Here is a 24,975-nt window from a genome sequence, read left to right on the forward strand (position 1 = left end):
GAGAGACGAGAACTCAACAAACCTAAGAAAAATTACGTGATGCAAAACCAGTAGGACAACAACACAGTTAGACACTTGCCTGGTAGACCAAGAATTTCAGAAAACTGCTAAATTTCGTGTTCATCCTCCGGGTTGAACAAACCAGCATAGACAGAGTGAACAGATACGAAGTACATGGTAGCAGAGATACATACACAGGGAAGAACATCCAGGGAAAGATGTATTTGGCAGCACAGATAGGGCTGTTAACAGCGTGCCGGGAGATTTTAGGTGGCGCTTCGCTCCTGGCCGATGAAGCCATTGGTTTCTCGGAGTTTCAATACATATCCTCCGTGCGAAGAACGGGTAGAACTGCTATCTTAAATATGAAGCAGAACATTACATCTGTTTGTTTGTGTGAAGCAGCAAAAACCTCTCCCAACGCTGAGCTCTGGCGTCGTGATATTTTCACAGCTTATGCCGTTTGGAATTTCTAAGTGAACGCGACTATTTTCAGCTCGCCACGTCATTATTCCCTTCCCGAGTGGCCAAAATCGACCTTGCGTAGAAGTGGATTAAGGTAAAATTTCCTCGAGTGAAAACATCCGATTTAGGTAACTTGATTTGTTTCGCCTTTTTTCTTTCTCACAAGCATCAACATTTTTAAGGGTTTTTCAGTGAAATATAAGGGATATGAAATGTATCCAAGACAAGAATCCAAGTCCCGGGCGAAGCCGGGTAGTGAAGCTTGTTACTAATAAACCCCAATGATCCTATCGAAATTAGGGATTTCGATCGGATCGTTGGGGGGCACGTGCCTACCCCACCCCCACTGGCTCCACCACTGTCACGCACTGGCATGGTTCAAAAGGTGGTGGTGTGTCCAGACCCACGCCTGGCCACCTTCACCTGCACAGAATTCATGCTTCCTCACTCCACCAAGTAGAGTGAACACCGCCACGCGTCCAGAGTGAACACCGCCACGCGTCCAGATTGAACACCGCCACGCGTCCAGAGTGAACACCGCCACGCGTCCAGAGTGAACACCGCCACGCGTCTAGAGTGAACACCGCCACGCGTCCAGAGTGAACACCGCCACGCGTCCAGAGTGAACACCGCCACGCGTCCAGAGTGAACACCGCCACGCGTCCAGAGTGAACACCGCCACGCTGTTGAGGAGCCTCACCTTGTGTTGTGTTGTGGGCAGGTCGCTTCTGAAAACAAAAGCGGCACAGCAGCTCAAGCGGGCTTGGCCTGGTGTAAAAAATAAAAATAAATAAATAAACCGCGTGAATATTTCGATTTAAAGCTTTCGTGTCTGCAAGGATTCATCTTCTTTGGTTCTTTCCGTAAAGTCACGTAGAATGAGAATAAAATAAATTGATAAAATAAAATAGCACAATAATATTCTCACGACGTTTCGGCCACAACACAAGCGGCCTTCATCAGGTGAAGGGACGAGATTGTCCAGGGCTGTCCTACCAGACAGTCTCGTCCCTTCACATGATGAAGGCCGCTTGTGTTGTGGCCGAAACGTCGTGAGAATATGATTGTGTTATTTTATTTTATCAATTTATAATTTTATTCTCATTCTACGTGACTTTACCGAAATAACCAAAGAAGACGCGTGAATATTTACAACTAAAACAACGTGACAAAGTGGCGAGCCGCATGAAGACAAATTAAACTTAAACGCGATCAGGCTAGGCCTCGCGATCAGGCTAGGCCCCGCTATCAGGCTAGGCCCCGCTATCAGGCTAGGCCCATCGATCAGGCTAGGCCCCGCGATCAGGCTAGGCCCCGCGATCAGACTAGGCCCCGCGATCAAGCTAGGCCCCGCGATCAAGCTAGGCCCCGCTATCAGGCTAGGCCCCGCGATCAGGCTAGGTCCCGCGATCAGGCTAGGCCCCGCTATCAGGCTAGGCCCCGCGATCAAGCTAGGCCCCGCGATCAGTCTAGGCCCGGCGATCAGACTAGGACCCGCGATCAAGCTAGGCCCCGCGATCAAGCTAGGCCCCGCTATCAGGCTAGGCCCCGCGATCAGGCTAGGCCCCGCGATCAAGCTAGGCCCCGCGATCAAGCTAGGCCCCGCGATCAGACTAGGACCCGCTATCAGGCTAGGCCCCGCGATCAAGCTAGGCCCCGCGATCAGTCTAGGCCCCGCGATCAGGCTAGGCCCCGCGATCAGGCTAGGCCCCGCGATCAGACTAGGCCCCGCGATCAGGCTAGGCCCCGCGCTGGAAAGTTCCAACCTGGACATTGCTTCCATGCGAGGCTCTACCTCGGTAAACAACAACCACCACCACAACAACCACAACAACCACCACCACAACAACCACAACAACAACCGCGATGAGAATTTCTCACCTCGGATTTCAGTGTAAGGGCGGAGCAGCAGCTTCCTATAATCTCGTGACGTCACGCAGCAGCAGGAGGTGACATGACATCACTTGTGGGGAACGATAACACTCCCCTACCACAATGAGCGGCTCCGTACGTGAATAGATTATATTTTGATTTAAAGCTTTCGTGACTGCAGTAATTCATATTCTTAGTTTTTTCGGTAAAGTCACGTTGAAGAGAAACAACAAAATAATAAAATATATATAATTTTTTATTGTTTTGTATATATTTTATTATTTTGTTGTTTCTCTTCAACGTGACTTTACCGAAAAAACTAAGATTATGAATAGATTATGTTAATGAGCCCGGCCCATATGAAGAGGGATGGGGCGTGGGTGCTCAACCCGTCGCGACGGCTTTCACGAAATAATTATGTTAATGAAACCGCCAGTCACTGGGCGTGGCCTTGCCCAAATATGGATTCTAATTGAACAGAAAACGGCAGCGACCCAGGCAGAGGTGACGTCACGTTCAAGGGCGCCTTGGACGGGGTGGGGTGAACACCTTGGTGACATGACGTCACGAGCGAGGTAGACCTCCCCCTGGCGTTTCACGCCGATGAGGTTATGCTGAGTGGTGACGTCACAGAGAGGAGTTGGAGTTTAAGTTGATTTAGATTCATTTTCTATTGTTCCCTCCCTTGAACAGAGACCCCTTAGGTGTGTATGTACACTGTGTGTATGTGTGTGCGTACACTGTGTGTGTGTACACACTGTGTGTTTGTGTACACTGTGAGTGTGCACACTATGTGTGTGTATACTGTGTGTTTGTGTACACTGTGTGTATACTGTTTGTATACACTGTGTGTGTTTGTGTACACTGTGTGTACACTGTGTGTGTTTACACTGTGTGTACACTGTGTGTGCACTGTGTGCACTGTGTGTACACTGTGTGTGTGTGTACACTGTGTGTGTACACTGTGTGTGTGTGTACACTATGTGTGTGTGTACACTATGTGTGTGTGTACACTATGTGTGTGTGTACACTATGTGTGTGTGTACACTATGTGTGTGTGTACACTATGTGTGTGTGTACACTATGTGTGTGTGTACACTATGTGTGTGTGTACACTATGTGTGTGTGTACACTGTGGTGGGCACGGTCATCTCAGTCGACAAATGGTAACTTTTCATCAATTTAATATTTTAATTTTTTTGTTATTTTCTATCTACGTGACATTACCGAAAGAACCAAGAATATAAATGTTAATCAGCTGCGCCACGCTGTGTGGGAGCTACCTGGCCTGTCGCTCCGCACGAAGCTGCGTGGAGCCCTCTGCATGGAAGTTCTGCGCCGGTGAGAAACTCTCTCAGGCCCCCCCACGCCTCCACGCAGATTGACGCGAGCCGAGTTGGTGGTGCATTCTATTTTGACTTAAAACTTTCGTGACTGGCAGGAATTAAAATTCTTGGGTTCTTTCGGTAAAGTCGCGTAAATTAAAAAACATGTTACAATTAAAGAAAAATAAAATAATGACAATTTAAATAATACAAAAACGCGTTTTTTCTTTATTTTTGTTTTCTATCTACGTGACTTTACCAAAAGAACCAAGAATATGGTAGCGCATTCTCTATTTATTGCAGAGGTTCAAGGTTCAAATCCGACAGGCACACCTGGCAACCCCAGTAACATGCACCACAATATGCGCAGTCTGCTTCACGGCAGATGTAAAAACATAGCGTTGTGTCATTCACGACGCACAGGTCATTGCATGTCGGTGTCATGGTCAAAATTGTGGCAATTCCAAACATTATCCAGAAACTACACAACGGAGACGGCGCGTCAATGATCGCCCCCTACCGACAGACTCATGTCCACGTGCAAGCCGGTGCAGGGCCACCTTGTGCCACACAGGGGCAGCTGCCACTTAGGGGGAGGCGTCCTTCGATTGTTTGAGATGAGATTCGATAAGAAAGACACAATTAGGCAAGCGACTTATGCGTGCAAATATGATGTTGGTAACGTAGTGAAATGCTTGGGAGCTTCATCGTCTTTCGCTCCCGCCGACAGATGGTACCCAGCCAACAACTCCACAGATACCAGCCGCTCCTCCTGTGCAGGTTCGGCTACGTACGGTGCGAAAGAAGTTCCAGATACACACAGAGACTCACACACAGAGAGACCCACAGATTAGCATGGTTGGCTACGTACGGTGAGAAAGAAGTTCCAGATACACACAGACTCGGAGCAATTTTGAGTCGCGTGCAGTCGTGGGCCCGTGAAAGTTGAACGGGCGCATGTTGCTACTGTCGGTAGTTGAATACAGTTGGAAAGACGCTGATAGAGACACACACAGAGACTGACAAGAGAGAGAGGTGGACAGACACAGACAAGAGGAAGACAGAAACAAAGATATAGAGACGACAGAGACACAGTCAGTGAGAGAGAGACACAGAGGGGAACAGAGACACAGACGGACAGAGAGATGTTGAATCGAGCACAAACTTAACTCGCTCCATTGAAAGAGATTCCTCAATCTTTGCCCATCCCCAGAATTATGTCGTTCTAGTTTCTATTTATTTCATTGTGTGTGGTGTGTCCGTGTAAGCAATGTGGGACATCGATGTACACGGATATGAACAAGTTCAGCAGACAAGACGTCTTTCATATCCTTTGGTTCTTTCGGTAAATTCACGCAGGTAGAAATAAACGAAAAAAATAAATCGCGACGTTTCGATCGCAACACCAGCGGTCGTCCTCAGGCGAAAACATCCAGACATTGTCGCGGCAGAAGTCACGTGAGCTACGGCACGTGACAAAGATAAGGTGACCCCCCCCCTTACCCCCCAACGTGGCTCGCCCTGTTCAGCTGAGCATCGTTTTAATGCGGTGGGCTCCCGCGAAATTGATTTCTGTAAGACGAAGGTACTTTGAAAACCCACTGGCTATTCTCTGTTATACAAGTGTTGTGTCCTTAACTAATCACACGGAGACGTCTGGTTGTGGCAACGCGTTTATTATAACAACTCTTTCGAACCCGGCTCTACACACTGCTGTAACACGACAGGGGTATGGCCCCTTCCACCCGATAGCCTCCGGAAGCGACAGCCTCCCTTCTACCGCAGCCTGCACAATCCGGGCTCTGCTACCCACGGGATCCCTTAGCCCGGCGTTAAGGGAAGACTGGACGACCCGTCCCAGCCCGGGTACGGGAGCTCACCTCTGGTCCGCTACAACCCAGCTCTAAAAAGAGCCTCGGTTGAGGGTTCCCGGGTGCTGGTCCAGTCTTCAGGTCTTCGGATGTCTTCAGGCTTGAGTTGGTGAACACTGCCTCGGCCCGTCCAGAGGGCCGGCCTTTTATCCCCAGGTCGGGGTCACCCCTCCACTTCTGACCTCCCCCCCCCCTCCCAGAAGCTTCTGGAAGGTCTTATCTTAAGGGGCCTTAGGGACAGGTGGGGGGTCAGGGGTGTGAGTCTTCGGTCACGGGGGGGGGGGGGTTACTTTGGTCGACCCCTACACACCTCGCTCTCTCTCTCTCGGCTGCCCCCTGCTGACCCGTGAACGTGGTGGCAGGTCAGCTGACAGCGCCTTGTTATGGCGCTTACGCACAACTTCACGTGACTCACGCTGCACGTTCCGTCGTTTTCATGCAGGGGGCGCTGCAGACCTCTACGCGCCCCCTGCATGAACGACGGAGGCGCAGGGACAGACGTTCGATCACGTTGGAATCGATCTGCAGACGGCGGTCTTCTCGCACGGCCAGCAGCTCTGTGTCGCCTCGTCTCGATCCCGCGATCCCAACCAGGTGAAAGTCCGCATCGACCCGAACCCCCGGCAAGGCCATCCACTTAACGACTAGAGACACTTCACATGAAATATAGTGAAATATAGCGTAAAGTAACGCATTGCATAATTCAAAGGTGGAATTTTTCTGATATGATATTATGCCATGTAGCTTAAAAATTGGAAGGTATAATATTGCATTGTATATTAGTCTAGTTTATAACATGGTTATGGTGCAGCACAGGACAGAGCAACGCACCTTGGTTGCTCTGCTTTGGTGTTTTCCTGTGCCCAGCCGCCACCCTCCTCCGCTCCTGAGGAGGTGGGGGCTGGGTAACATGCTAATTAACTCCGCCCACACACCTTTAATAAAGACGCGGTCTTTGCTTGGCAGCGTTCACTCAAGCGCTGTCCTCTGGACAGACCTGTTTCTTCACCTGATGAAGGCTACTTGTGTTGTGGCCGAAACGTCGTGAGAATGTTATTGTTTTATTACTTTGTTTCCATCCTACGTGACTTTACGGAAAGAACCAAGAAGACGAAATATGGTTTTCAATGAAGAAGCTTTTAATGAAGAAATGCAATTATCCAATTCAAAACATAACACAATTCAAAGTTGTTTCATTTTCAAACTTCAAAACGGAGCTTCAGGTGCTTGCGTGGAGACGTCGTTCGTGTGCAATTTCTTCCGTGACTTTCCTGGCCCAAGGCCCTAAATGGTTGTGAGGGGCACCGCAGGCAGTCAGGTTTGCTTCAAGCCCTTGGTTGTGAACATCCAGACGTTAATCAGCAAGGACCATTTCATGTCCTAGTTCGACAAAATAAACGTCAACACGTAATACGAAATTATCATTCGTGTTGTAGAGAATGTATCTCCTTTACGTGTAACCTTTGAGTGGTATGCCTTGTAACTGATTAATGATCCGAGTGTGCTCCCTATTTCAAAGACAATGATTTGCTCCAGTGGGAGATGCTTCCTGAAAATACGAAAATACCCTTTGACCTGTATCACAAGAACAAGGAGTCTCACCTGAGTTATCTGTACAGGTTACTTCTAAAACACACTTTGTCCTAACATCACTTATTCACTGTTTGACATTTATAGACAATGTTACATGTACGCACACAATCAGACAAGTATTCATTCTAAATTATTGACAGGCATATTAACAAAATTGAATTACTGCAGTGAAATATACTGCATCAGGTTACATTGCACTAACAAGAAGCTATTTAAAAAAGATACGCTTAACAGTGTATGTACAACATACTATTGCGCCATTCAAAAACGAGTTGGCCATTGCATGCTGGCGTCTCGGTCAAAATTGAGCCAATTCTAATCATTCCTGTAGTGGGTTCCCAGGACACGGAGACAGTTGAGTAGAGGCAGCACTATTTATTGAACAAGGGGTCACACTGGAAGGGGCAGTGGCCCCTTCACCCGTATACACTCAGGGATAACACCAGGCTATCTAGCCTAAAGCCTAGGCTCCCGATTCCTCCCGCTATAGGCGCTAGAGGAGGCTATCTGATCTGGCCCTGGTCAGACACAGATCTCGGCACCCCACCAACCAGACCGGCCCTTAAAAGGACTCTGGCTCTGGGGCCGCACCACTGGCTTGCTGTGCCGGCCCTGAAAAGGACAGCGGTCACAGGAGTCCCAGGGTCTATCCTAGCAGGCCTTCCTTCTTCACTGGCTCTTCAGTCTTGGCCCCAACACACTGCCCCGAGCTCTCTGGCTCCCCGCCCTTTATACCCATAACCCACTGAGGGTGGAGCCATAGCGGACGTGGTTGTAGCCACCAAGGTGTGGTTGTGCCTCACCTTCCCACACCGAGTGTTTCTTTCCCATAACACCCCTACACCTACAAACTCCACAACTGAGATGCCACATCAACCATCGCCCCCTACTGACAGGCTCTTGTCCACATGCAGGCCGGTGCAGGGCCACCATCTTGTAGCACACAGGGGCAGCTGCTACATGGGGGTGCTCGTGTGTTTGAGACGAGAAATAACACAAAACTCCGAATTGCCAGAGGCGATTAAGCAAGCACCGTGTAAATGGAATTATTAGAACCTTGTGAATGCTTGGGGGCTTATTGGCATTTGCTCATGACTATAGATCTACGCAACCCACAGGTCCACAAAGACTGGCCTCTCTTACCCTGCAGGTTGAACCTAGGAATTGAGTGTTCAACTTCTCATTCTTGTCATTAAAGGCCTGTGACAAAGGTGCATCTATTGGAGCGACATCGTCTCAAGCTTACATATCTACCGGGTCTCCATTTGACTTTGTAATGTCTCGGAGGAAGTCCACCCACACCTCCACTTCCACAAACTGCTGGGAGTTGCCTCGCTCTGCCTCACAGTCAGAATTCTCCTCCTGCTTCACGTTGCCTCCATCGATGTGAAGGTCCGATTTTGGAGTTGAATCTTCATCTTCACATTTTACCCTCACTTCTTCGCTCTTCACCATCACTTCTTCACATTTCACCTTCACCTCTTCATATTTCACCTCGATACCTTTAAAAGTGTCCAAGCTGGGATTTTCTTCCGGTTCTTGTTTCATGAGGGATGGGCTCATTGCGGCACTTTGACTTTCACAAGCTGATTTCAGACTCCACTCCTTGTGGATCTTCTGATGCTCGTGTGTTCTCTTGTGTACATTAAGATGTGATGACTGTGCAAACGCCTTCCCACACACACTGCACTTGAAGGGTTTCTCTCCCGTGTGTGTTCTCTGGTGTACATGAAGATGTGGTGACTTTGAAAACGCCTTCCCACACACACTGCACTTGAAGGGTTTCTCTCCCGTGTGTGTTCTCAGGTGTACTTGAAGACTTGGTGACTGTGAAAACGCCTTCCCACACATACTGCACTTGAAGGGTTTCTCTCCCGTGTGTGTTCTCTGGTGTACTTGAAGATTTGTTGACTGTGCAAACGCCTTCCCACACACACTGCACTGGAAGGGTTTCTCTCCCGTGTGTGTTCTCTGGTGTACAAGAAGATGTGGTGACTGTGAAAACGCCTTCCCACACACACTGCACTTGAAGGGTTTATCTCCCGTGTGAGTTCTCTGGTGTAGATGAAGACTAGGTGAATGTGAAAACGCCTTCCCACACACACTGCACTTGAAGGGTTTCTCTCCCGTGTGTGTTCTCTGGTGTACATGAAGATTTGGTGACTGTGCAAACGCCTTCCCACACACACTGCACTTGAAGGGTTTCTCTCGGTGTGCATGAAGACTTGGTGACTGTGAAAACGGCTTCCCACACACACTGCACTTGAAGGGTTTCTCTCCCGTGTGTGTTCTCTGGTGTACATGAAGATTTGGTGACTGTGCAAACGCCTTCCCACACACACTGCACTTGAAGGGTGTCTCTCTCGTGTGTGGTCTCTGGTGTACATGAAGATTTGGTGAATGTGAAAACGCCTTCCCACACACACTGCACTTGAAGGGTTTCTCTCCCGTGTGTGTTCTCTGGTGTACATGAAGATGTCGTGACTGTGAAAACACCTTCCCACACACACTGCACTTGAAGTGTTTCTCTGTGTCTGTTCTCTGGAGTGCTACAAGAGGATATGAATCTGAAAACGCCTTCCCACACACACTGCACTTGAAGGGTTTCTCTCCCGTGTGGGTTCTCTGGTGCCGTGTCAAATGTGCAGGACGATCCGTGCTGTATGCACACCGGTCGCATTGTTGCCTTTTTGCACCGAGCTGCCCCGAGTGCCTTTGCTCCATCAGAACAATTCTGCAGAGGAAGCGACAGCTGCAGACAGAAAAAAGAGAATATCCACACCATCTACACGTCAGTATTGATGCACAGAGGAATACATTTATACAGTCACACGTGACTTACACGTCTATACTTATTCATATATTCATGATATAGTGAAAACGTGTCCCAAATTAATCAAACGGGCTGTTATGGCACACAATGAGAGGACAAATGGTCAAAAACGTGCCTGGAAGTCCTCGTATCTTCAAAATGAATGTTAACCCAAAACTCCGAGCACATAATTTCGGCTGTCTGGCTTCAAAAGGAATATTTATGAAAGCTAAATTCAGCGGACGTAGCAAAGGGTGTTGAAAATAATACTATTTGTGTTATGCAGAAATGCATAAATTGATGTTCAATCGCAACGTAGAGGTGTGAAAGCCAGGCACAGATGTCCTTGAATGCTGGGATGAACAGTTCCGTCTTCAGCTGCACGTGTGCTGTGATAACTTCCTGACTACATTCTTACAAAGAGTTGCAGAGGAAAACAAAAATAAACTACCGTTTTGATATAATCTCCGCACTCAATAGAGTTAATAGACTTTACTGCAAATACAAACTTGACCCTGTCACACACTCAGAGGTAGAGCCAGGATATTCAGGTAGGGGGGGGGGGTAGCCCCTTTCAGCAATGAAAAATTATAGGAGTTGTTAGTAAGTAAGGAGTTGTTAGTAAGGAGATATTAGTAAGCAAGGAGTTGTTAGTAAGGAGTTGTTGGTAAGGAGTTATTAGTAAGGAGTTGTTAGGACGTAAGGAGTTGTTAGTCAGGAGTTGTTAGTAAGTAAGGAGTTGTTAGTCAGGAGTTGTTAGTAAGTAAGGAGTTGTTAGTCAGGAGTTGTTACTAAGGAGTTGTCCTATGCTTTTAATTCGACGCGTGTGAAAGGCATCGCGCTCGCTGAAGGTGTTTGCCTTCAGGGAAGTCGTGTACTGTATACGCAACTGCGCACAATTCTGTGAGTCGCTTGTAACAGCTTTGCCGTTACTTATTGCCAATTATGAACACGGACTGTTGTCCTCTCATAGAGTCCCTGGCACGTAATAATATGTCACGCGGTGGCAGTGGGGGGGGGGGTCGCACAATGCTGATTCATCTTTAATTATAAAAGGGAAATTTGTGAATGTGTGTCTGTTTGAAATGTTCAGCATACTTCCCGACATGCAACACAAACTTGAAATTTGGCACGTGGGTAGCTTCCAGACTGGACACAATGCACAAAGTATTAAAATAGCCGTCATATCTGAGATGTCACCCTATGCGGCAGCGTTACGCAGTGTGCCTGCTGACGTCACGCATACCGCCCCACCAACACTCCGCGAAGGCCGTGTTTTAATCCAAGACAAGAATCAAAGTCCCGGGCAAAGCCGGGTAGTAAAGCTAGTCTATATATAAAATGGAAATGTGTGGATACGTGTGTGTGCGTGTCTGTTCGAAATGTTAAGCATACTTGCCGACAAATTACACACTTGAAATTTGTCATGTGGGTAGGTTCCATACAGGGCACAATGAAAAAAGTATAAAAATAGACTTTTGTATTTTGTATGCCCATGAAGTTTGTGGCGTCAACCCGCAACACACCTGAGTTAAGCGCTCTGCAATGAATATAGAATTGAAGCTTTCGTGACTGCATAAATTACTCATTGGTATTTTCGGTAAAGTCCCGTATGTAGAAATATAATAAAATTATATAGAAATAAATGACGACGTTTCGAACGCAACACAAGCGATCATCATCAGGTGTAAAAAACAAATAGTGAGGGAGCACATGAGATGACATCAACGCAACACATAGAGAGCGTTAAACTGCACGGAGGCAAATACAACAAGAAGATGAGAGATGAGAACTCAACAAAACCTAAGAAAAATTACGTGATGCAAAACCAGTAGGACAACAACACAGTTAGACACTTTCCTGGTAGACCACGAATTTCAGAAGACTGCTAAATGTCGTGTTCATCCTCCGGGTTGAACACACCAGCATACACAGAGTGAACAGATACGAGGTACAAGGTAGCAGAGATACATACACAGGGAAGAACATCCAGGGAAAGATGTATTTGGCAGCACAGATAGGGCTGTTAACAGCGTGCCGGGAGATTTTAGGTGGCGCTTCGCTCCTGGCCGATGAAGCCATTGGTTTCTCGGAGTTTCAATACATATCCTCCGTGCGAAGAACGGGTAGAACTGCTATCTTAAATATGAAGCAGAACATTACATCTGTTTGTTTGTGTGAAGCAGCAAAAAACCTCTCCAACGCTGAGCTGTGGCGTCGTGAAATTTTCACAGCTTATGCCGTTTGGAATTTCTAAGTGAACGCGACTATTTTCAGCTCGCCACGTCATTATTCCCTTCCCGAGTGGCCAAAATCGACCTTGCGTAGAAGTGGATTAAGGTTAAATTGACTTGAGTGAAAACATCCGATTTAGGTAACTTGATTTGTTTCGCCTTTTTTCTTTCTCGCAAGCATCAACATTTTTAAGGGTTTTTCAGTGAAATATAAGGGAATATGAAATTTATCCAAGACAAGAATCCAAGTCCCGGGCGAAGCCGGGTAGTGAAGCTAGTTACTAATAAACCCCAATGATCCTATCGAAATTAGGGATTTCGATCGGATCGTTGGGGGGCACGTGCCCACCCCACCCCCACTGGCTCCACCACTGTCACACACTGGCACGGTTCACAGGTGGTGGTGTGTCCAGACCCACGCCTGGCCACCTTCACCTGCACAGAATTCATGTTTCCTCACTCCACCAAGTAGAGTGAACACCGCCACGCGTCCAGAGTGAACACCGCCACGCGTCCAGATTGAACACCGCCACGCGTCCAGAGTGAACACCGCCACACATCCAGAGTGAACACCGCCACGCTGTTGAGGAGCCTCACCTTGTGTTGTGTTGTGGGCAGGTCGCTTCTGAAAACAAAAGCGGCACAGCAGCTCAAGCGGGCTTGGCCTGGTGTAAAAAATAAAAATAAATAAATAAACCGCGTGAATATTTCGATTTAAAGCTTTCGTGTCTGCAAGGATTCATCTTCTTTGGTTCTTTCCGTAAAGTCACGTAGAATGAGAATAAAATAAATTGATAAAATAAAATAGCACAATAATATTCTCACGACGTTTCGGCCACAACACAAGCGGCCTTCATCAGGTGAAGGGACGAGATTGTCCAGGGCTGTCCTACCAGACAGTCTCGTCCCTTCACATGATGAAGGCCGCTTGTGTTGTGGCCGAAACGTCGTGAGAATATGATTGTGTTATTTTATTTTATCAATTTATTATTTTATTCTCATTCTACGTGACTTTACCGAAATAACCAAAGAAGACGCGTGAATATTTACAACTAAAACAACGTGACAAAGTGGCGAGCCGCATGAAGACAAATTAAACTTAAACGCGATCAGGCTAGGCCTCGCGATCAGGCTAGGCCCCGCTATCAGGCTAGGCCCCGCTATCAGGCTAGGCCCATCGATCAGGCTAGGCCCCGCGATCAGGCTAGGCCCCGCGATCAGACTAGGCCCCGCGATCAAGCTAGGCCCCGCGATCAAGCTAGGCCCCGCTATCAGGCTAGGCCCCGCGATCAGGCTAGGTCCCGCGATCAGGCTAGGCCCCGCTATCAGGCTAGGCCCCGCGATCAAGCTAGGCCCCGCGATCAGTCTAGGCCCGGCGATCAGACTAGGACCCGCGATCAAGCTAGGCCCCGCGATCAAGCTAGGCCCCGCTATCAGGCTAGGCCCCGCGATCAGGCTAGGTCCCGCGATCAGGCTAGGCCCCGCGATCAGGCTAGGCCCCGCGATCAAGCTAGGCCCCGCGATCAGTCTAGGCCCCGCGATCAGGCTAGGCCCCGCGATCAGGCTAGGCCCCGCGATCAGACTAGGCCCCGCGATCAGGCTAGGCCCCGCGCTGGAAAGTTCCAACCTGGACATTGCTTCCATGCGAGGCTCTACCTCGGTAAACAACAACCACCACCACAACAACCACAACAACCACCACCACAACAACCACAACAACAACCGCGATGAGAATTTCTCACCTCGGATTTCAGTGTAAGGGCGGAGCAGCAGCTTCCTATAATCTCGTGACGTCACGCAGCAGCAGGAGGTGACATGACATCACTTGTGGGGAACGATAACACTCCCCTACCACAATGAGCGGCTCCGTACGTGAATAGATTATATTTTGATTTAAAGCTTTCGTGACTGCAGTAATTCATATTCTTAGTTTTTTCGGTAAAGTCACGTTGAAGAGAAACAACAAAATAATAAAATATATATAATTTTTTATTGTTTTGTATATATTTTATTATTTTGTTGTTTCTCTTCAACGTGACTTTACCGAAAAAACTAAGATTATGAATAGATTATGTTAATGAGCCCGGCCCATATGAAGAGGGATGGGGCGTGGGTGCTCAACCCGTCGCGACGGCTTTCACGAAATAATTATGTTAATTAAACCGCCAGTCACTGGGCGTGGCCTTGCCCAAATATGGATTCTAATTGAACAGAAAACGGCAGCGACCCAGGCAGAGGTGACGTCACGTTCAAGGGCGCCTTGGACGGGGTGGGGTGAACACCTTGGTGACATGACGTCACGAGCGAGGTAGACCTCCCCCTGGCGTTTCACGCCGATGAGGTTATGCTGAGTGGTGACGTCACAGAGAGGAGTTGGAGTTTAAGTTGATTTAGATTCATTTTCTATTGTTCCCTCCCTTGAACAGAGACCCCTTAGGTGTGTATGTACACTGTGTGTATGTGTGTGCGTACACTGTGTGTGTGTACACACTGTGTGTTTGTGTACACTGTGAGTGTGCACACTATGTGTGTGTATACTGTGTGTTTGTGTACACTGTGTGTATACTGTTTGTATACACTGTGTGTGTTTGTGTACACTGTGTGTACACTGTGTGTGTTTACACTGTGTGTACACTGTGTGTGCACTGTGTGCACTGTGTGTACACTGTGTGTGTGTGTGTGAACACTGTGTGTGTACACTGTGTGTGTGTGTACACTGTGGTGGGCACGGTCATCTCAGTCGACAAATGGTAACTTTTCATCAATTTAATATTTTAATTTTTTTTTGTTATTTTCTATCTACGTGACATTACCGAAAGAACCAAGAATATAAATGTTAATCAGCTGCGCCACGCTGTGTGGGAGCTACCTGGCCTGTCGCTCCGCACGAAGCTGCGTGGAGCCCTCTGCATGGAAGTTCTGCGTCGGTGAGAAACTCTCTCAGGCCCCCCCACGCCTCCACGCAGATTGACGCGAGCCGAGTTGGTGGTGCATTCTATTTTGACTTAAAACTTTCGTGACTGGCAGGAATTAAAATTCTTGGGTTCTTTCGGTAAAGTCGCGTAAATTAAAAAACATGTTACAATTAAAGAAAAATAAAATAATGACAATTTAAATAATACAAAAACGCGTTTTTTCTTTATTTTTGTTTTCTATCTACGTGACTTTACCAAAAGAACCAAGAATATGGTAGCGCATTCTCTATTTATTGCAGAGGTTCAAGGTTCAAATCCGACAGGCACACCTGGCAACCCCAGTAACATGCACCACAATATGCGCAGTCTGCTTCACGGCAGATGTAAAAACATAGCGTTGTGTCATTCACGACGCACAGGTCATTGCATGTCGGTGTCATGGTCAAAATTGTGGCAATTCCAAACATTATCCAGAAACTACACAACGGAGACGGCGCGTCAATGATCGCCCCCTACCGACAGACTCATGTCCACGTGCAAGCCGGTGCAGGGCCACCTTGTGCCACACAGGGGCAGCTGCCACTTAGGGGGAGGCGTCCTTCGATTGTTTGAGATGAGATTCGATAAGAAACACACAAATAGGCAAGCGACTTATGCGTGCAAATATGATGTTGGTAACGTAGTGAAATGCTTGGGAGCTTCATCGTCTTTCGCTCCCGCCGACAGATGGTACCCAGCCAACAACTCCACAGATACCAGCCGCTCCTCCTGTGCAGGTTCGGCTACGTACGGTGCGAAAGAAGTTCCAGATACACACAGAGACTCACACACAGAGAGACCCACAGATTAGCATGGTTGGCTACGTACGGTGAGAAAGAAGTTCCAGATACACACAGACTCGGAGCAATTTTGAGTCGCGTGCAGTCGTGGGCCCGTGAAAGTTGAACGGGCGCATGTTGCTACTGTCGGTAGTTGAATACAGTTGGAAAGACGCTGATAGAGACACACACAGAGACTGACAAGAGAGAGAGGTGGACAGACACAGACAAGAGGAAGACAGAAACAAAGATATAGAGACGACAGAGACACAGTCAGTGAGAGAGAGACACAGAGGGGAACAGAGACACAGACGGACAGAGAGATGTTGAATCGAGCACAAACTTAACTCGCTCCATTGAAAGAGATTCCTCAATCTTTGCCCATCCCCAGAATTATGTCGTTCTAGTTTCTATTTATTTCATTGTGTGTGGTGTGTCCGTGTAAGCAATGTGGGACATCGATGTACACGGATATGAACAAGCTCAGCAGACAAGACGTCTTTCATATCCTTTGGTTCTTTCGGTAAATTCACGCAGGTAGAAATAAACGAAAAAAATAAATCGCGACGTTTCGATCGCAACACCAGCGGTCGTCCTCAGGCGAAAACATCCAGACATTGTCGCGGCAGAAGTCACGTGAGCTACGGCACGTGACAAAGATAAGGTGACCCCCCCCCTTACCCCCCAACGTGGCTCGCCCTGTTCAGCTGAGCATCGTTTTAATGCGGTGGGCTCCCGCGAAATTGATTTCTGTAAGACGAAGGTACTTTGAAAACCCACTGGCTATTCTCTGTTATACAAGTGTTGTGTCCTTAACTAATCACACGGAGACGTCTGGTTGTGGCAACGCGTTTATTATAACAACTCTTTCGAACCCGGCTCTACACACTGCTGTAACACGACAGGGGTATGGCCCCTTCCACCCGATAGCCTCCGGAAGCGACAGCCTCCCTTCTACCGCAGCCTGCACAATCCGGGCTCTGCTACCCACGGGATCCCTTAGCCCGGCGTTAAGGGAAGACTGGACGACCCGTCCCAGCCCGGGTACGGGAGCTCACCTCTGGTCCGCTACAACCCAGCTCTAAAAAGAGCCTCGGTTGAGGGTTCCCGGGTGCTGGTCCAGTCTTCAGGTCTTCGGATGTCTTCAGGCTTGAGTTGGTGAACACTGCCTCGGCCCGTCCAGAGGGCCGGCCTTTTATCCCCAGGTCGGGGTCACCCCTCCACTTCTGACCTCCCCCCCCCCTCCCAGAAGCTTCTGGAAGGTCTTATCTTAAGGGGCCTTAGGGACAGGTGGGGGGTCAGGGGTGTGAGTCTTCGGTCACGGGGGGGGGGGGGTTACTTTGGTCGACCCCTACACACCTCGCTCTCTCTCTCTCGGCTGCCCCCTGCTGACCCGTGAACGTGGTGGCAGGTCAGCTGACAGCGCCTTGTTATGGCGCTTACGCACAACTTCACGTGACTCACGCTGCACGTTCCGTCGTTTTCATGCAGGGGGCGCTGCAGACCTCTACGCGCCCCCTGCATGAACGACGGAGGCGCAGGGACAGACGTTCGATCACGTTGGAATCGATCTGCAGACGGCGGTCTTCTCGCACGGCCAGCAGCTCTGTGTCGCCTCGTCTCGATCCCGCGATCCCAACCAGGTGAAAGTCCGCATCGACCCGAACCCCCGGCAAGGCCATCCACTTAACGACTAGAGACACTTCACATGAAATATAGTGAAATATAGCGTAAAGTAACACATTGCATAATTCAAAGGTGGAATTTTTCTGATATGATATTATGCCATGTAGCTTAAAAATTGGAAGGTATAATATTGCATTGTATATTAGTCTAGTTTATAACATGGTTATGGTGCAGCACAGGACAGAGCAACGCACCTTGGTTGCTCTGCTTTGGTGTTTTCCTGTGCCCAGCCACCACCCTCCTCCGCTCCTGAGGAGGTGGGGGCTGGGTAACATGCTAATTAACTCCGCCCACACACCTTTAATAAAGACGCGGTCTTTGCTTGGCAGCGTTCACTCAAGCGCTGTCCTCTGGACAGACCTGTTTCTTCACCTGATGAAGGCTACTTGTGTTGTGGCCGAAACGTCGTGAGAATGTTATTGTTTTATTACTTTGTTTCCATCCTACGTGACTTTACGGAAAGAACCAAGAAGACGAAATATGGTTTTCAATGAAGAAGCTTTTAATGAAGAAATGCAATTATCCAATTCAAAACATAACACAATTCAAAGTTGTTTCATTTTCAAACTTCAAAACGGAGCTTCAGGTGCTTGCGTGGAGACGTCGTTCGTGTGCAATTTCTTCCGTGACTTTCCTGGCCCAAGGCCCTAAATGGTTGTGAGGGGCACCGCAGGCAGTCAGGTTTGCTTCAAGCCCTTGGTTGTGAACATCCAGACGTTAATCAGCAAGGACCATTTCATGTCCTAGTTCGACAAAATAAACGTCAACACGTAATACGAAATTATCATTCGTGTTGTAGAGAATGTATCTCCTTTACGTGTAACCTTTGAGTGGTATGCCTTGTAACTGATTAATGATCCGAGTGTGCTCCCTATTTCAAAGACAATGATTTGCTCCAGTGGGAGATGCTTCCTGAAAATACGAAAATACCCTTTGACCTGTATCACAAGAACAAGGAGTCTCACCTGAGTTATCTGTACAGGTTACTTCTAAAACACACTTTGTCCTAACATCACTTATTCACTGTTTGACATTTATAGACAATGTTACATGTACGCACACAATCAGACAAGTATTCATTCTAAATTATTGACAGGCATATTAACAAAATTGAATTACTGCACTGAAATATACTGCATCAGGTTACATTGCACTAACAAGAAGCTATTTAAAAAAGATACGCTTAACAGTGTATGTACAACATACTATTGCGCCATTCAAAAACGAGTTGGCCATTGCATGCTGGCGTCTCGGTCAAAATTGAGCCAATTCTAATCATTCCTGTAGTGGGTTCCCAGGACACGGAGACAGTTGAGTAGAGGCAGCACTATTTATTGAACAAGGGGTCACACTGGAAGGGGCAGTGGCCCCTTCACCCGTATACACTCAGGGATAACACCAGGCTATCTAGCCTAAAGCCTAGGCTCCCGATTCCTCCCGCTATAGGCGCTAGAGGAGGCTATCTGATCTGGCCCTGGTCAGACACAGATCTCGGCACCCCACCAACCAGACCGGCCCTTAAAAGGACTCTGGCTCTGGGGCCGCACCACTGGCTTGCTGTGCCGGCCCTGAAAAGGACAGCGGTCACAGGAGTCCCAGGGTCTATCCTAGCAGGCCTTCCTTCTTCACTGGCTCTTCAGTCTTGGCCCCAACACACTGCCCCGAGCTCTCTGGCTCCCCGCCCTTTATACCCATAACCCACTGAGGGTGGAGCCATAGCGGACGTGGTTGTAGCCACCAAGGTGTGGTTGTGCCTCACCTTCCCACACCGAGTGTTTCTTTCCCATAACACCCCTACACCTACAAACTCCACAACTGAGATGCCACATCAACCATCGCCCTCTACTGACAGGCTCTTGTCCACATGCAGGCCGGTGCAGGGCCACCATCTTGTAGCACACAGGGGCAGCTGCTACTTGGGGGTGCTCTTCGAGTGTTTGAGACGAGATATAACACAACACTCCAAATTGCCAGAGGCGATTAAGCAAGCACCATATAAATGGAATTATTAGAACCTTGTGATTGCTTGGAAGCTTATTGGCTCTCGCTCATGGTTAGAGATCTACGCAACCCACAGGTCCACAAAGACTGGCCGCTCTGACCCTGCAGGTTGAACCTAGGAATTGAGTGTTCAACTTCACATTCTTGTCATTAAAGGCCTGTGACAAAGGTGCATCTATTGGAGCGACATCGTCTCAAGCTTACATATCTACCAGGTCTCCATTTGACTTTGTATTGTCTCGGAGGAAGTCCACCCACACCTCCACTTCCACAAACTGCTGGGAGTTGCCTCGCTCTGCCTCACAGTCAGAATTCTCCTCCTGCTTCACGTTGCCTCCATCGATGTGAAGGTCTGATTTTGGAGTTGAATCTTCATCTTCACATTTTACCCTCACTTCTTCGCTCTTCACCATCACTTCTTCACATTTCACCTTCACCTCTTCATATTTCACCTCTATACCTTTAAAAGTGTCCAAGCTGGGATTTTCTTCCGGTTCTTGTTTCATGAGGGATGGGCTCATTCCGGCACTTTGACTTTCACAAGCTGATTTCAGACTCCACTCCTTGTGGATCTTCTGATGCTCGTGTGTTCTCTTGTGTACATTAAGATGTGATGACTGTGCAAACGCCTTCCCACACACACTGCACTTGAAGGGTTTCTCTCCCGTGTGTGTTCTCAGGTGTACTTGAAGACTTGGTGACTGTGAAAACGCCTTCCCACACATACTGCACTTGAAGGGTTTCTCTCCCGTGTGTGTTCTCAGGTGTACTTGAAGACTTGGTGACTGTGAAAACGCCTTCCCACACATACTGCACTTGAAGGGTTTCTCACCCGTGTGTGCTCTCTGGTGTAGATGAAGATTTTGTGACTGTGAAAACGCCTTCCCACACACACTGCACTTGAAGGGTTTCTCTCCCGTGTGTGTTCTCTGGTGTACATGAAGATGTGATGAATGTGAAAACGCCTTCCCACACACACTGCACTTGAAGGGTTTCTCTCCCGTGTGTGTTCTCTGGTGTCCATGAAGATTTTGTGAACGTGCAAACGCCTTCCCACACACACTGCACTTGAAGGGTTTCTCTCCCGTGTGTGTTCTCTGGTGTACATGAAGACTTGGTGACTGTGAAAACGCCTTCCCACACACACTGCACTTGAAGGGTTTCTCTCCCGTGTGTGTTCTCTGGTGTACATGAAGATGTGGTGACAGTGCAAACGCCTTCCCACACACACTGCACTTGAAGGGTTTCTCTCCCGTGTGTGTTCTCTGGTGTACATAAAGATTTGGTGACTGTGCAAACGCCTTCCCACACACATTGCACTTGAAGGGTTTCTCTCCCGTGTGGGTTCTCTGGTGCCACGTGAAATGTGCAGTACTATCCGTGCTGTATGCACACCGGTCGCATTGTTGCCTTTTTGCACCGAGCTGCGCCGAGTGCCTTTGCTCCATCAGACCAATTCTGCAGAGGAAGCGACAGCTGCAGACAGACAAAAAGAATATCCACACCATCTACACGTCAGTATCGATGCACAGAGGAATCCATTTATACAGTCACACGTGACTTACACGTCTATACTTATTCATATATTCATGATATAGTGAAAACGTGTCCCAAATTCATCACACGGGCTGTTATGGCACACAATGAGAGGGCAAATGGTCATAAACGTGCCTGGAAGCCCTCGTATCTTCAAAATAAATGTTAACCCAAAACTCCGAGCACATGATTTTGAATGTCTTGCTTCAAAAGGAATATTTATGAAAGCTAAATTCAGCTGACGTAGCAAAGGGTGTTGAAAATAATACTATTTGTGTTATGCAGAAATGCATAAATTAATGTTCAATCGCAACGTAGAGGTGTGAAAGCCAGGCACAGATGTCATTGAATGCTGGGATGAATAGTTCCGACTTCAGCTGCACGTGTGCTGTGATAACTTCCTGACTACATTCTTACAAAGAGTTGCAGATGAAAACAAAAATAAACTACTATTTTAATATAACCTCCGTGCCCAATAGAGTTAATAGACTTTACTGCAAATAAAAACTTGACCCTTTCACACACTCAGAGGTAGAGCCAGGATAATCAGGTAGGGGGGGGGGGGGTAGCCCCTTTCAGCAATGAAAAATGATAGGATAAGGAGTTGTTGGTAAGGAGTTGTTGGTAAGGAGTTGTTGGTAAGGAGTTATTAGTAAGTAGTTGTTAGGAAGTAAGGAGTTGTTAGTCAGGAGTTGTTACTAAGTAAGGAGTTGTCCTATGCTTTTTATTCGACGCGTGTGAAAGACATCGCGCTCGCTGAAGGTGTTTGCCTTCAGGGAAGTCGTGTACTGTATACGCAACTGCGCACAATTTTGTGAGTCGCTTGTAACAGCTTTGCCGTTACTTATTGCCAATTATGAACACGGACTGTTGTCCTCTCATAGAGTCCCTGGCACGTAATAATATGCCACGCGGTGGCAATGGGGGTCGCACAATGCTGATTTATCTGTTTATAAAAGGGAAATTTGTGAATGTGTGTCTGTTTGAAATGTTCAGCATACTTCCCGACATGCAACACAAACTTGAAATTTGGCACGTGGGTAGCTTCCAGACTGGACACAATGCACACAGTATTAAAATAGCCGTCATATCTGAGATGTCACCCTATGCGGCAGCGTTACGCAGTGTGCCTGCTGACGTCACGCACACCCCCCCACCCAACACTCCGCGAAGACCGTGTTTTAATCCAAGACAAGAATCAAAGTCCCGGGCAAAGCCGGGTAGTAAAGCTAGCCTATATATAAAATGGAAATGTGTGGATACGTGTGTGTGCGTGTCTGTTCAAAATGTTTAGCATACTTCCCGACAAATTACACGCTTGAAATTTGGCATGTCGGTAGGTTCCATACTGTGCACAATGAAAAAAGTATAAAAATAGACTTTTGTATTTTGTATGAGCATGAAGTTTGTGGCGTCAACCCGCAACACACCTGAGTTAAGCGCTCTGCAATGAATATAGAATTGAAGCTTTCGTGACTGCGTAAATTACCCATTGGTTTTTCGGTAAAGTCCCGTATGTAGAAATATAATAAAATTATATTAAAATAAATCACGACGTTTCGAACGCAACACAAGCGATCATCATCAGGTGTTAAAAACAAATAGCGAGGGAGCACATAGGGTGACATCAACGCAACACATAGAGAGCGTTAAACTGCACGGAGGCAAATACAACAAGAAGATGAGAGACGAGAACTCAACAAAACCTAAGAAAAATTACGTGATGCAAAACCAGTAGGACAACAACACAGTTAGACACTTTCCTGGTAGACCACGAATTTCAGAAGACAGCTAAATTTCGTGTTCATCCTCCGGGTTGAACAAACCAGCATAGACAGAGTGAACAGATACGAAGTACATGGTAGCAGAGATACATACACAGGGAAGAACATCCAGGGAAAGATGTATTTGGCAGCACAGATAGGGCTGTTAACAGCGTGCCGGGAGATTTTAGGTGGCGCTTCGCTCCTGGCCGATGAAGCCATTGGTTTCTCGGAGTTTTAATACATATCCTCTGTGCGAAGAACGGGTAGAACTGCTATCTTAAATATGAAGCAGAACATTACATCTGTTTGTTTGTGTGAAGCAGCAAAACCTCTCCAACACTGAGCTCTGGCGTCGTGAAATTTTCACAGCTTATGCCGTTTGGAATTTCTAAGTGAACGCGACTATTTTCAGCTCACCACGTCATTATTCCCTTCCCGAGTAGCCAAAATCGACCTTGCGTAGAAGTGGATAAAGGTAAAATTTCCTTGAGTGAAAACATCCGATTTAGGTAACTTGATTTGTTTCGGCTGTTTTCTTTCTTGCAAGCATCAACATTTTTAAGGGGTTTTTCAGTGAAATATAAGGGATATGAAATGTATCCAAGACAAGAATCCAAGTCCCGGGCGAAGCCGGGTAGTGAAGCTAGTTACTAATAAGCCCCAAAGATCCTATCGAAATTAGGGATTTCGATCGGATCGTTGGGGGGCACGTGCCTACCCCACCACCACTGGCACCACCACTGTCACACACTGGCACGGTTCACAGGTGGTGGTGTGTCCAGACCCACGCCTGGCCACCTTCACCTGCTCAGAATTCATGCTCCCTCACTCCACCAAGTAGAGTGAACACCGCCACGCGTCCAGAGTGAACACCGCCACGCGTCCAGAGTGAACACCGCCACGCTGTTGAGGAGCCTCACCTTGTGTTGTGTTGTGGGCAGGTCGCTTCTGAAAACAAAAAGCGGTACAGCAGCTCAAGCGGGCTTGGCCTGGTGTAAAAAATAAAAATAAATAAATAACCCGCGTGAATATTTCGATTTAAAGCTTTCGTGTCTGCAAGGATTCATCTTCTTTGTTTTTTTCGGTAAAGTCACGTAGAATGAGAATAAAATAATAAATTGATAAAGTAAAATAGCACAATAATATTCTCACGACGTTTCGGCCACAACACAAGCGGCCTTCATCAGGTGAAGGGACGAGATTGTCCAGGGCTGTCCTACCAGACAGTCTCGTCCCTTCACCTGATGAAGGCCGCTTGTGTTGTGGCCGAAACGTCGTGAGAATATGATTGTTTTATTTTATCAATTTATTATTTTATTCTCATTCTACGTGACTTTACCGAAAGAACCACAAGACGCGTGAATATTTACAACTAAAACAACGTGACAAAGTGGCGAGCCGCATGAAGACAAATTAAACTTAAACGCGATCAGGCTAGGCCTCGCGATCAGGCTAGGCCCCGCTATCAGGCTAGGCCCCGCTATCAGGCTAGGCCCCGCGATCAAGCTAGGCCCATCGATCAGGCTAGGCCCCGCGATCAGGCTAGGCCCCGCGATCAGACTAGGACCCGCGATCAAGCTAGGCCCCGCGATCAAGCTAGGCCCCGCGATCAAGCTAGGCCCCGCTATCAGGCTAGGCCCCGCGATCAGGCTAGGTCCCGCGATCAGGCTAGGCCCCGCTATCAGGCTAGGCCCCGCGATCAAGCTAGGCCCCGCGATCAGTCTAGGCCCGGCGATCAGACTAGGACCCGCGATCAAGCTAGGCCCCGCGATCAAACTAGGCCCCGCTATCAGGCTAGGCCCCGCGATCAGGCTAGGTCCCGCGATCAGGCTAGGCCCCGCGATCAGGCTAGGCCCCGCGATCAAGCTAGGCCCCGCGATCAGTCTAGGCCCCGCGATCAGGCTAGGCCCCGCGATCAGGCTAGGTCCCGCGATCAGGCTAGGCCCCGCGATCAGGCTAGGCCCCGCGCTGTAAAGTTCCAACCTGGACATTGCTTCCATGCGAGGCTCTACCTCGGTAAACAACAACCACCACCACAACCACCACCACAACAACCACAACAACAACCGCGATGAGAATTT

The 24,975-nt window shown here is 48.0% G+C and overlaps 3 protein-coding genes and 1 pseudogene across 4 annotated transcripts in view; all 4 read right to left on the reverse strand.

Moving 5' to 3' along the window:
- The window catches only part of LOC142907017 (uncharacterized), a 72,311-nt gene extending 69,765 nt beyond the window's left edge, over positions 1-2,546 (reverse strand). The window contains exon 1 of the mRNA XM_076055948.1: positions 2,347-2,546. The gene's annotated coding sequence lies outside the window, so the exon portion shown is untranslated. The remainder of the gene's footprint in view (positions 1-2,346) is intronic.
- Positions 1-24,975, reverse strand: part of LOC116958166 (uncharacterized) — a 128,998-nt gene that overhangs the window by 81,015 nt on the left and 23,008 nt on the right. The gene's annotated exons all lie outside the window — the stretch shown is intronic.
- The window catches only part of LOC142907024 (uncharacterized), a 183,127-nt pseudogene that overhangs the window by 60,648 nt on the left and 97,504 nt on the right, over positions 1-24,975 (reverse strand).
- LOC142907009 (uncharacterized) lies at positions 6,652-21,256 on the reverse strand. 2 transcript variants are annotated; one of them, XM_076055924.1, is made up of 3 exons: positions 20,216-21,256; positions 16,981-16,986; positions 6,652-9,289 (listed from the first exon to the last, which is right to left on the reverse strand). In XM_076055924.1, exons 1-3 carry the CDS (start codon positions 21,098-21,100, stop codon positions 8,369-8,371), a joined length of 1,812 nt encoding a protein of 603 aa, XP_075912039.1. In that variant the 5' UTR covers positions 21,101-21,256; the 3' UTR covers positions 6,652-8,368. The 2 variants fall into 2 exon arrangements, with proteins under 2 accessions (XP_075912039.1, XP_075912038.1); XM_076055923.1 differs by lacking the exons at positions 16,981-16,986; positions 20,216-21,256 and adding exons at positions 12,770-12,837; positions 13,915-14,120 and having other exon boundaries at positions 6,652-9,878.

This window comes from Petromyzon marinus, chromosome 73, assembly GCF_048934315.1.
Source record: "Petromyzon marinus isolate PM22_M1 ecotype Great Lakes invasive population chromosome 73, UKy_Petmar_22M1.pri1.0, whole genome shotgun sequence".
Taxonomy (NCBI): Eukaryota; Metazoa; Chordata; class Hyperoartia; order Petromyzontiformes; family Petromyzontidae; genus Petromyzon; species Petromyzon marinus.